This window comes from Cetorhinus maximus, chromosome 8 (genome assembly GCF_964194155.1).
Source record: "Cetorhinus maximus chromosome 8, sCetMax3.hap1.1, whole genome shotgun sequence".
NCBI lineage: Eukaryota > Metazoa > Chordata > Chondrichthyes > Lamniformes > Cetorhinidae > Cetorhinus > Cetorhinus maximus.
In genome coordinates, this window is record NC_135886.1 from 52,312,293 (window position 1) to 52,325,389 (window position 13,097).

General features: G+C 40.6%; 1 protein-coding gene across 3 annotated transcripts in view; it reads right to left on the bottom strand.

Moving 5' to 3' along the window:
* Window positions 1-13,097, bottom strand: part of klhl12 (kelch-like family member 12) — a 52,596-nt gene that overhangs the window by 20,804 nt on the left and 18,695 nt on the right. For all 3 annotated transcript variants that reach the window (XM_078546837.1, XM_078546838.1, XM_078546840.1), the window contains one exon: window positions 6,673-6,787. In XM_078546837.1, the coding sequence (XP_078402963.1) occupies window positions 6,673-6,787 (115 nt within the window). The remainder of the gene's footprint in view (window positions 1-6,672; window positions 6,788-13,097) is intronic.

Sequence of the window (13,097 nt, forward strand, 5' to 3'; positions counted from 1 at the left end):
TTTAAGGAAGCGTTTAACAAAGTACCACATAAAAGGCTGCTTAACAAAATTGAAGCTCATGAAACAAGAGGTTCAGTGTTAGCTTGGATAAAAAAGTTAGCCTTAGGGCAAAAAACAGCAAGTCGTGGTTGAATGGTTGTTTTTCCAGACTGGATTATGGCATACAGTGGATTTTCCCAAGTGCTAGGATCATTGTGTTTTTTTGATATATATATATATATATAAATGACTTGGATATTGGAACACAGAGTAAAATTTCAAAATATGCCTATGATACCAAACTTGCAGGAGTGACAAACAGTGAGAATGATACCAACTGACTGCAGTAGAGACACAGACAGACTAGCAGAATGGGCAGGCAAGTGGCAGATGGAATTTAATACAGAGAAGTGAGAGATGATGTATTTTGGTAGACGAAATAGGGCGAGGCAACACAGACTTAACAGCACAGTTCTAAACAGTGTGAAGGGAAATAGGAACTTGGGGAGGTCCATGTAACAGATCTTCAAAGATATGTTAGAATCATATCTCTCAAGACTGAACTTTTCTTTTACAAAATGGAAGGACATGGCATGACCTGGGATTTTTTTAAAGGTCATAAGTTCACAAGCAGGCCTCTTCTAAGAAATCACCTGACCTATATGGTTAACTCCTTGAGAACAAGTTGTTTGTTTGTTTGAACTGCAAAGCACTTTACTTAATGAAAAGCTGGGAGGCAAAAGAGGTAGTCACAAGGGAGAGAGGGAAAAAAAACTTAAATTGTGAACTTGCTTATTTTGAAGGCAGTTTTGTTAGAGAATAAGCTGAGGAAAGAAGGCTACCTTGACTGGCTCCCTCTCTCTCTACCTTGCCTACAATTGTGTGTAGCTATCAACCAGTAGCCAGAGAACCCTCATCTGAGTGTAACCAGTCTGTATTTGGACCTGCAAAGCTGAGACCAGCGGTGAGTACCAGGCATCCATGGGGACCAGTGTCCTGTCTTCACATGAGAGAAGTCCAGGTCGACAGCATTGAGACCCTGTGGACTTTATCCTTTATTTTATAACAGAATCACAGAATCTCACAGTGCTGTAGGGGCCCTTTGGCCCATTGAGTCTGCACCGACACATGAGAAACACCTGACCTACCTACCTAATCCCATTTACCAGCATTTGGCCCATAGCCTTGAATGTTATGATGTGCCAAGTGCCCATCCTCCAAAGCCCATCTCTGCAGAGAGACTCTTATCTGTTTGTCCTTTGTTTGTGTGTGTGTGTTAGGGGAATTCTTTAGGAAGAGATAGTTATACTTCCCGATTACAATTGTGAGTTAACCAGTACTTGCAAACTTGTTAAAAGTCTTGTTTTAAAATAAATGAATCATTCTGAGTTTTTGAAAGAAGCCTGGTCAGAGTCTCTTTTCTTCTGGGTACTAGAGGTACAGGTACACAATTAGCCATTTTGGTGAGAAAATTAAACATTTAAATTAATGGTACAGCCTGCGGAGTAGTGGGGCTTGATAATTCACGCACTCCTCCCATCCCTGTCATAACAAATGACAGGACACATTCATAGGATAATTAGCAAAGCATGTGGGATTTTGGGCTTCATAAATAAAGGTATTGAATACAAAAACAGCAAAGTTCTGCTGAACTTTTATAAAGCTCTTGTTAGGCCACAATTAGTGAGTATTGTGACCAGTTCTGGTCACCAGACTTTAAAGACAATGTAAGGTCCTTGAAAGGGTACAGAGGAGATTTACCAGATTGGTTCTATGAACGGGAGAATTTAGTTACAAGGTTAGAGGGGAGAGACCGGGATTGTTGTTCTTGGAGGAAAGGAGATTGAGGGGAGATTTGATAGAGGTGCACAAGATTATAACAGGTTTCGATAAGGTGGATAAAGAAAAGCTGGTTCCATTAGCTAATGGCACAAGGTCTAGAGGACACAGATTTAAGGTTTTGGGCAAGAGATGCAGGAGCATTGTGAGGAAGACCATTTATTTTTACATAGTGAGTGGTAATGACCTGGAACTCCCTGTCCATGAGGGTAGTAGAAGCGGAGACAATCTATGATTTCAAAAGGAAATTGGGTGGGCACTTGAGAAAAATAAAACTTGAAGAGCTATGGGGATAGAGCTGGGGAATGGGACTGATTGGATTGCTCTGAAATGAGCCAGCATGGAATTGATGGGCTGAATGGCTTCCTTCTGTGCTGTAATGACTCCATGACTATGAAACTGAGCATGAGAACTCCATGGAACCAGCAGAACATTTATTATTCAAAGAACTCTCGGAAGAAATGGAATCCAAATATAACAATGCCATTCTAAATGCATTATACAGGAGAGGATATCAAAGTGCATCTAGAGCTATTCTGTTAAATTAATACCATGACAACTGGGTCCATTGGAAGATCAAATAGCAGCATTCACCTGGAATAATCCAGCCTCGCGAGGGGCAAGTATCAATGGTGCCTTTCTCCCAAAATTTTTCTCATATGTGGAAAGTAGAAAAGGCAACTTCCATATGAGAACCTGTGCTCTTCACGATCAGAATCTAATCACAGAATTTTAAAGGCACAGGAGGGGGCCATTCAGCCCATCGTGCCTGTACTGGCTCTCCAAATGAGCATTATGACCCAGTGCCATCGCCCTGTCTTTTCCCCATACCCTTTCTGTTCAAATAATCATCAAATGCCCTCTTGAATGCCTCGATTCAACCTGCCCACACCCAACTTCCAGAGAGTGCATTCCAGCCCCAAATCACTGCTTGTGTGAAAAAAATCTTTCTCGCATCACATTTGCTCCTTTTGCAAATCACTTTAAATCTATGCCCTCTCATTCTTGATCCTTGTACAAGCGGGAACAAGATTCTCCCTATCTACTTTATCCAGCCCCCTCATGATTTTGAACATCTCTAACAAATCTCCTCTTAGCCTTCTTCTCTCCGAGGAGAATGGTCCCAACCTCTCCAATCTATCCTCATAGCTGAAGTTTTTCATCCCTGGAACCATTCTTATAAACCTCTTCTGCACTCTCTCCAATGTGTTCACATCCTTCCTATAATGTGGCGCTCAGAATTGTACACAATATTCCAACAGAGGTCTAACGAGTGTCTTATATAAATTCAGCATAACTTCCCTGCTCTTGTACTCTATGCTCCTATTAATAAAGCCCAGGATACTATATACTTTATTAACTGCTCTCTCTACCTGTCTTGCCACCTTCAATGATCTATGCACATATACACCCAAGTCTTTCTGCTTCAAAATTTCACCCCTTATTTTATATTATCTGTCCATGTTCTTCCTACCAAAATGCATCACCTCACACTTCTCCGCATTGAGCTTTATCTGCCACTTATCTTCCCACTTCACCAACTTGTCTATGTCCTCCTGAAGTTCCACACCGTTCTCCTCGCAGTTCACAACACTCCCAAGCTTCGTATCATCTGCAAACATTGAAATTGTCCCCTGCACACCAAGATCTAGATCATTAATATATATCAGGAAAAGCAAAGGTTCCAATACTGACCCCTGGGGAACTCCACTACAAACTTTCCTTCAGCCCGAAAAATATCCACTGACCATTACTCTCTGCTTCATATTTTCAGCCAATATTGTATCCACGTTGATACTGTCCCTTTTATTCTATGAGCAATAACTTTTCTCACAAGTCTGTTGTGTGGCACTGTGTCACATGCCTTTTGAAAGTCCATGTACACCACATCAACAGCATTACCCTCATCATCCTTTTCTGTTACCCCTTTAAAAAACTCCAACAAGTTAGTTAAACACAATTTCCGCTTTAGAAATCCATGGTGGCTCTTCCTTATCAACCCATATCTTTCTATGTGACTACTAATTCTATCCCGAATAATTGTTTCTAGAATCTTGCCCATCACTGAAGTTAAACTGACTGGTCTCTAATTGCTGGGCTTACCCTTACAACCTTTTTTAAACAAGGGCGTAATGTTTGCAACTCTCCAGTCCTCTGGCATCACCCCCGAGTCTAGGGAAGACTGAAAGATTATGGCCAGGGTCATATTCACATTCATCTGCTGAAAGTGTAGTCAGTAATTCAGGTGCTCCTTGTGTAAGATTGCCTCACCATTAATTTAAAAAGGCCTGGTGTGGGTTGAAATATATGGGAAATAGCATTCTGCAGAGCAAACAATCCTCTTGCTTATTGCAGTAACAAGTTTCCAGAGTATGTTGCATCCCACTGCATCTCAGAGCGAAAGTAGAATACAGTATCTGTATAACAGACAGCTGAATACATGTACCAGCTGTAAATGCAAAGGCACAGATTACCAGCTTTGATCATAAGAAATGTTAAGAAATATAAGAATCATAAAAATCATAAAAACAGGTGCTGGGGCTCAGAGCTTGATGAACAAGTTGTCACCATTCTGAATTATTGGTAACAAGCTCCTCCCAGTCATTAATGTCAATGCTGCTGCACTTCAAGGAGAGTTTGAGTGTGTCCTGGAAACATTTTCTTTGTTCTCCCTTGGAACATTGGCCATTTGAATATTGAGGAAAAAAACTTGGCAGGGAAGACACTTTTTGGCTATCCGGAAACAGTCCATTGAAGTTGATTTTGCAGGAATTTTGCCTGAATGCATGTCAAGCTGGCTGCAAGAAGAGCACTAGCATTTGTTCGACGGTCCTCCCATTGAATCCAGGGGATATGGCAGAGGCATTGCTGATAGAATTTCTCTAGTGCTCATACGAGTCACTAATACACAGTCCAGGTCTCACTGCAATAGAGGAGTGTGGTAACGACAAATGCTCTATGCACTAGGCCATTTGTTGACTTGGAGGTTTTAGCTGTCAAACATTCACTGCTATAGTTTCTAGAAGAATGAATTTGCACAGCTGATCTGGTGTTGCATCTCGTCATCAATGGTGGCCTTTTGAGAGAGGTGGCTGCCAAGGTATGGGAAGTACTCAACATATTACATTGTCTCTCCTTCAACATGTATGGGAGGTGGAATGTTTGGCTGAGCAGGTGTGGACTGACAGGTGAGTTTTGTTTTGGCAACATTCAAGGACAGTCCAAGTTTCTTGTGTACAGAATTGAAGGCATTGAGAGTGGCTTGCAAATCTGGTGCAGAGTGGAAAACAACACTGCAGTCATCTGCACACTGTAGATCATGTATATCTATGGTAGTCAGTTTAGTTTTGGCAGGGAGGCGACTGAGGTTAAAGAGTTTTCCATCTAGATGGTATTTAATACTCACATCAGAGGGCAGTTGATCTTTGAAGAGGTGAATAGCTACTGTCAGGTAGATTGTAAATAGTATGGGGGCTATCAAGCAGCCCTGCTTGACCACGGTTCGGATTTTGAAGGTGTCTGTTTCAGATCTTCCATTCAAGACAGTTGCAGTCATATCATCATGAAGCAATTGCAGGATTGTGATGAGGTTTCTTGGACATATAAATCTTTGGAGCACAATTCACAGAACCTCATGACTTACTGAGTCAAATTAAATAATTGATTGAAGCACTGCATTGTACTTAACTTTAAGCCATAGAATGAAAAGAGGAAGGATTTTATTATATAGGGAAAATACTGTGGGTGCTCGAGAACTGAAATAACAAAGTGCTGGAAAAACTCGGCAGGTCTGGCAGCACCTGTGGAGAGAGAAACAGAGTTAACATTCTGAGTCCAATGTGACTCTTCTTCAGAACTCCGAAGTTCCAAAGAAGAGTCACATTGGGCTCAAAGGATTATATTTTTTTCAGCTGAGTACAGTCTGACAAAACCAAGTGATTTAACTGGCCTGTTTTGTGATGCCTACTCATTGTCGTTTGGTGGTTTTTCCTATGTGAAATATTTTTAATTGGCTCAAATATCCTATTGACTAAACATGAACTGATCGGCATTTTAAATAAATAGTGGTTTTGTCCTGCAGACCTGGCACCTTGAGAATCGTGGGCATGCAATAAATGATATCTGCATTCCTCTAATTCTGGCCTCATGAGCATCCCCAATTTTAATCATTTCACCACTGATGGCTGTACCTTCAGCTGTGGGATTGCAGCCTACTTCCTCTCCACCTCTCTTTCCTCCTTTAAGTGGCTTGTCAAAAACTACCTCTTTGACCAAGTTTTTAGTCATCTGCCCCAACATCTCCTAACTTTCTATATTTTACGCTGTCATGATCAAGTACAGTTTAGGTAAGGCGTGAACTAAGTATACAGTAAAGCTTCCTGTATATTGTTCCAACCTCAAAACAAGCACCTATGTAATATTTCTATATTCCACACCCGGTGCCCTTGAGGTCTTTCTGATTAGCTTCTCAATTTAGGATCCATTATTGACATTTCGGCAGCTTTGAGTGCCTTGGGTCTGTAAGCACTAGAAATTGAGTTGAGAATATAAAGGTATTTTACTTAGGATATTCACAGTCAAAGGAGAGCAGACCGTCATGTCATATGACTAGACTAAAATGGAATCAAGACTGGGATGAAAAGACAACGTGAACTATCCAGTCCATCTCAGACTGGGGCGAACTTAAGATCGTTGGAACCCCACACAGGACAATCTGAGACAGCATCACACTGATGGAGTACAAATTAATGTACAGGTCAACCTTACTGTCCCTCACTTTCTAGAATGATCTGTATACAAGGAATAGACTCCAACATGAATGCAAGAACTGCCTATCCTTTCACCAACACTCACCCAATCTCGGCCTGGTCCTGGGGCTCTGCATCTGTGTTCGGATTTCTGGTCTCAGGTGAAATTTCTTGGCTTCATCCACCAGATCTCGGCATTGAAGGCTATACCGAATTAGGGGCTGGAGAAAGAGGGAAAACTCTCAACCAAAGCTAATGGCTGTTCAGAAAACAATACATTCCCATTTTTACATGCTCAGTTATGTAAGGTTTCCACTCCACCATCCCACAGTATGAACCTGGGATCAGCACATAACAAATTAATGTGAAAAATTCATATCCTGGAACTACTGACACCACTGCTGAAAAAAGTGCAGATTAGTAATTTCTCGGTACAATACTGATTTTTCAGGATGCAGATGATTCAACTGAACCCCTAAATCCATATAACCATAGGAATCATACTTAACCCAAGTACCAGGGGAAACATGTCATTCAATCAAAAAAACCCAAGAGGTTATACTAATCGCCTGGCAGCTCATTTTAAAAAGAGACGGCCATGGAAAAATGCCTTTTCTTAAGATTCAATGTGCTGCTCTTCAATATTGTGGACCTAGTGTGAAGCCTCTCAACTGTCTCTCCTTTCCATATTGTAAAGTAATTTTGCCTGTCCTCATGCTCCCAACCTACTGACACTCAGCAGCATCCCATTCATTTAGTGGAAGAAACTTCAGAGCATGATAACATCTTGAGGCCCATCAAGTCCGCTCCACTCTGAATCCATATCGTGGGCTCCTCCTACTCACTCACAATTCTCTCCCTAGTCATTAATTTTCAACTTTAAGGAACACTATTTTTGACTCTTATATAACCCTCAATTCTCCCTTCTTAATGAATATCATTCAGGTCTCTTTGAAACGGGCTCCAAAACCTCAAACCTGTGCAGTTAAGAAAGATTTTACTATTCTTTAACTCTGTACAAACATTATGAATTTTAGATTTAGTCCCATATTACTGCCCAAGTAACATTTGTGGTCCTTCCTCTTCATTCAATCCCTCTCCCATTACCCCCCACAAGATCTCCAGTGGATGTGAAAATTGTTTTATTAATGAAAGTAATTTCTTTCTATTTCACAATGTATTCAGCAAATGGAATTCTCCAGGTGTAGATTTCTTGATATGGTTGGTTTCGACACATACACCTTGAAGGATTTCCACATGTCATGAACCTGACTAACCAAAATAAGACTCCTGATCAGATGCACCTTCAACGTTTGCCAGCTCCCCAATGCTACATGTCCACACCCATATACTTTGACTGTGTACAATCTGTCAGCATCCAAGACTCCGTTGGCTATCTCCAGAATGAGGTTACTTTTAACTGGTATCTAGCCAACCAAAGACGTTTCTCCCTGATGGATTCGTAAGGGCAGAAATTGAGCACCTTGGTTTCAGTCTCTAAATTTGCTTTGATCTGTTCATAGTCTAAAGCTCCAACTTTAACCTAACCTGCCGTGAAGTTAAACCTGAAGGATTCCCTTTGCTGAACATACTGTAAAACCAGGCATCTGGTCCAAACCCACTCCAGTCCAGTAAGGTGGGTTAGGCTAAAATCGGAGGTTATGCCTTGGGAATGTTACTGGGCCCAAACCTCTAATAATCTCAATAGAGAACACAAAGAACATTGCAGAAATTAATCAGGAACCAAGGGCCTAATGAGAGTGAGGAACTTAAAACCAAATACTAGTGAAGAAAAAGTACTGGAAAAATTAATAGGACTGCTGGAACTGATGGGCTACACAGTAGGGTTTTACAAGAGGTGTTTGCAAAGGTAGTGGGTGCATTGGTTTTGATCGTGCTGAATTCCTGAGATTCTAGAACAGTCCCTTTGGATTGAAAGGTAGAAAAATGTAACCTTGCTATTTAAGAAAGGAGGGAGAGAGAAAACAGTAACTACAGGCCAGTTAGTCTGACATCAGTAGAAGGAAAATGCTAGAATATATTATTGGGAAGTGATAATGGGACACTTAGAAAATTACAATATGATTAGGCAGAGTCAACATAATTTAATGAAAGGGAATCATGTTGACAGGTCTATTAAAAGATTTTGAGGGTGCAATAAGCAGTGTAGATAAGGGAGTCCTGTGGATGTAGTATATTTGGATTTTCAGAAGGCATTCAATAAGGTGTCACATAAGAGGCTGTTACAGGGATCATGGGGATTGGGGGTAATATATTAGCATAGATTGAGGACTGGTTAATGGAAAGAAAACAGAGTGTGAACATACAGAGTAGCAGGTTGTAACTAGTGAGTGCTGCAAGGATCAGTGCTTTCGCCTCAGTTACTTACAATTTATATCAACGAGTCAGGTGAGGGCACTGAATGTCAGAGTCACTACAGCACAGAAGAGGCCATTTGGCCCACTGAGTTCATGCTGGGATATACCCAAGCTTACTGACAGTACAAAGTTGGGTAAGAAAGTAAGTTGTGACGAGGACACAAAGAGGCTGCAAAGGGATATGGATCAGTTAATTGATTGGGCAGAGTGTATAATATGAGGAAGAGTGAAATTATCCATTTTGAGAGGAAGAATGGAAAAGCAAAATGTTCATTAAAAGGCTAGAGATTAGTAAATGTTGTACATGAATCACAGAAAGTTAATATGCAGTTACAGCAAGTGATTAGGAAGGCAAATGTTCTTTTTGACATATTTGTCCTTGGGGTGTAGGCATTTCTGGCAAGGCCAGCGTTATTGCCCATCCCTAATTGCCCTCGAGGTGATGGTGGTGAGCCTTAATTACAAGGGTTGGCACTATAAAAGTAAGGAACTCATACTGCAATTAGATAGGACAGGCATAGACCATTTAGCCCCTCCATCTTGTTCCACCATTCAATCATGGCTGATCTGAGACCTAACTCCATGAACCCACCTTTCCCATACATCCTTTAGATAACAAAAATCCGAGAGCTTAATCCGAGATGTAAAATCTACAATTGATCTAGCTTCAATTGCCATTTATGGAAGAGAATTTCAAATATCCACCACACTTTGTGTGTAGAAGTGTTTCCTAATATAGGACTTTGGCGAGACCATACCTGGGGTACTGTGTACAGTTTTGATCTCCTTATCAAGAAAGGATACACTTGTTTTAAAGAGAGTGCAACAAAAATTCATTAGGCTGATTCCTGGGATGACGGTGTTGTCCTAGGAGGAGAGATCAAGTAGAAGAACCTATATCTCTAGAGTTTAGGAGAATGAAGGGTGATCTCATAGGAATGTATAAAATTCTTAGAGGAATGATGCTGAGAGGCTGTTTCCCCCTGGCTGGAGAGTCAGGAGCTGGGAGGTCATTAACTCATGACAAGGGATCACCATCATTTAGAACTAAGGTGAGGAGATATTTCTTCACTTGGTGGATTGTGAATCTTTGGGTCTGTCTACCCAAGAGGGCTGTGAATGCTCAGTCAACATGTCTATTTAAGACTGAGATCAATACATTTTTGGGCACTTAGGGAATCAAAGGATATGAGGATTGGGCAAGAAAGTGGAATTGGTGTAGAAGGTTAGTAATGATTTCATTGAATGATGCAGCAGGCTTGATGGGGCATACTGCCCACCCTTGTTCCTATTTATATTCTGTGTGTCTAAAGTCTCTTTCAATTGATCGACAAAGCTCGCTAGTACTTTCTATATGGGCCCAAAACCTCCATCCAGTATTCTACTGCCACTTCATGATAGCATAATATCCTACAAGGGAATCAAGGGCAATGGGAGACAGGCAGGAAAGTGGAGTTAAAGCCACAATCAGATCAGTCATGATTTTACTGAATGGCAGAACAGGCTCGATGGGCTGAATAACCTACTCCTATTTTGTTATGATCTAGTGATCTAAGCTCTTCCTAACCCCTGCACTTTCAATGATTTAAAATCAAGGCTCTTCTAACAATCTTTTATCTCTTACTTAAACACAATCCTTTCCAGATCTGTAGAACTTCTGTGGAAAAAAATGAAGGACTTTTTTCTAAGATTTAGCTTGATATTGGCTATTTTATGATGTCTTTGCATATAAGGGATTTAAAAACTGGCCTCACTCACTAAAAAGTAAATTTTCAGCTCATTCATGTTACATGTTATTGCAATAATTATTCGAATCCAGGGGGGCTTGAAGCCATTCAATTCAGATACAGTCATGCTTTGTAATTTGTTCAAATACATGTTTGATTGGAAGCTCTTGACAACTATTTAAATTCTTGATGCCCCACTAAGGATATTTATCAGCCAGTTATTATTTTAAATTAGTTCATGTGGACTTTCAAAGAGGGAAAGTAAAGAGTCTATATGGAGTCTTTGAAGATTTTAGAAAAGTGTTCAGCTCTTTGAAAGCTCCAGACAAACTATCCAATATGAAAAACAAGTAGGATCATGAATGCATTCAAACCATTATACAAACTATCAACTATCAGAATATTAAATAACCTAGGTAAATTCCCGAGTTGGTGAGATAAAAGAGTTAAAAAAAGACGCATTATGTTTGAGAACTTAATTTTAGTCTTACCAAATTCCCTGTGTCATTGCTCAGTGTGTCAGAAGGTAAAAGTGTGGTGGGTTCGGCTGATGTAAGAAGAAACTGATTTTAAGAGCACTAGTTGCTACAATAAGTTTTTTTTAATAATTATAGGCAGGGCCTGTGGTTAACATTGTTAACAGTGAAACAAAGGACATACTTCATGTCTCAACCTCTGATATTCCTGTATTGTTACTTGCCTATTTCTCTTCACTCATCTCACCTTGGTATCTTTTGCTTTTCATTTGTTGTGCCTGTCATCTTGTTTCTCTTTTTCCTTGTCATCTTTTTCAGATTTTCTGTCTTGTTATTTTGTCTCTTGTTCTTTCTCTGATGCTCCTAAATGATATCATCCTCTTTCCTCCCTGTCAACTCCCAGCCATTGTCTTTAACTCTACTCAGCTCCAATCTTCCCATCCATGTCCCTAATCCTCCACATCAGCACTCACCCATCTTCCTCCTCATTTGCCAAACTGCTCTCTCCCCATCTCCCTTCCTACACTTAGCTGCTTAGTCACCACCAATACTGTCCCCACCCCATCCCATTTACCTGCTACTTCAATCCCACCTTCACCCTAAGACACCTTGCCAATCACACTACCTGCTAGAATTTCACCTGCCTCTCATTATGCGCTGACTCCTCCCCATCAGTTAATCATTTGTTTTATTCTTTAAAGCACTGACTGAGCCCCAAACAGAATATAAAACAATAAGCAGTTTACAGAATGCAGCAGCATTACAGGGATCAGGACTGTAGCCTGGAAAGGACAAAGATTCAGGTGGTGGGAGAAAGAGATGCAAGCAAGTAAGGACAAGGTAAGGGTGGCAGGACAAACTAAGTAGGACCAGGGTGGGGGTGACAGCAAAGGTAAGTAGGCAAACAGGTTCAAGGAGCTTTGCAGTGCGGAGAATTGGACAGGGAGACTGAAAGGTAAGGACTATACTAGGAATACACAGCTACTATAGTTTATAGGTTAGCAGTGAAACTCAAACATCACACTTACTGCTGACGGAAAGCTGCCAGAGAAACGTCAGTAAAGTGCACATCACAGGCAAGACTTTTAAAGTTACTAGTCGATTGCCCATGGTGTCACATGGAGGGAGTCAAGATTCAAGGGCTGCACAGGCTTGAGAAGTTTTATCATGGTGTTCCCAAACACTTAAGAAAACACTCTGAAATAGCAATAGCAAAAGATTCTTCGGTAACAGGAGATCAAATAATAATGTGAAGAGGACACTCAGTAGAGGGCATACCTCAGCCAAGTTGTGTTAACTTCACATTATTACAATTACACAGCTCTTCCTTGGGGCTTTTCCTTGCTGGGTTGATGCTCTGTAACTACAAAGCTGAAAGAATTTTTTTTTTATTCAGAGCTTCCATCTCACTGAGAAGGCTTCTATCCACATCCAACAATCTGTTCTGCAAACTTTGCTCAAATCGACAGCTGTGACAAATTCTACCACAGAAGCTGAGACAATTCACAACATCCTAAAACAATCAACAACATTCTAAATAAAACAACCCACAGCATCCTTTAAAAAAATCAATTCGCCTTAACTCCCAGTGTTAAAATTCCAGGATTTGGATCCGCATCTTCACCAAAAACTAATCAGTTCTTCCTTGGGCTATACCCTACATGTGCAACAAGTTTCGTTGAAATCCATCCATTAATTTTTGAGATATATTGTTTACAGACAAAAAGGCTAACAAACAGGGGCAAAAACATTACCCCTGCCCATCTTTAGTGGCAGGGGTAATAAACTGAAGTTAGATTAGAACAGAATTTTTTGTATACCTTATAATCAAAAGAGGAAAAAAAAATCCATAGAAACCAACACAAGCCATGTGCATCACAGCACAGATAGTACCAATGAGCACTGTAGCACAGCAAAGTAAGCGCTGGTGAATGAATAAATTTATAGAGC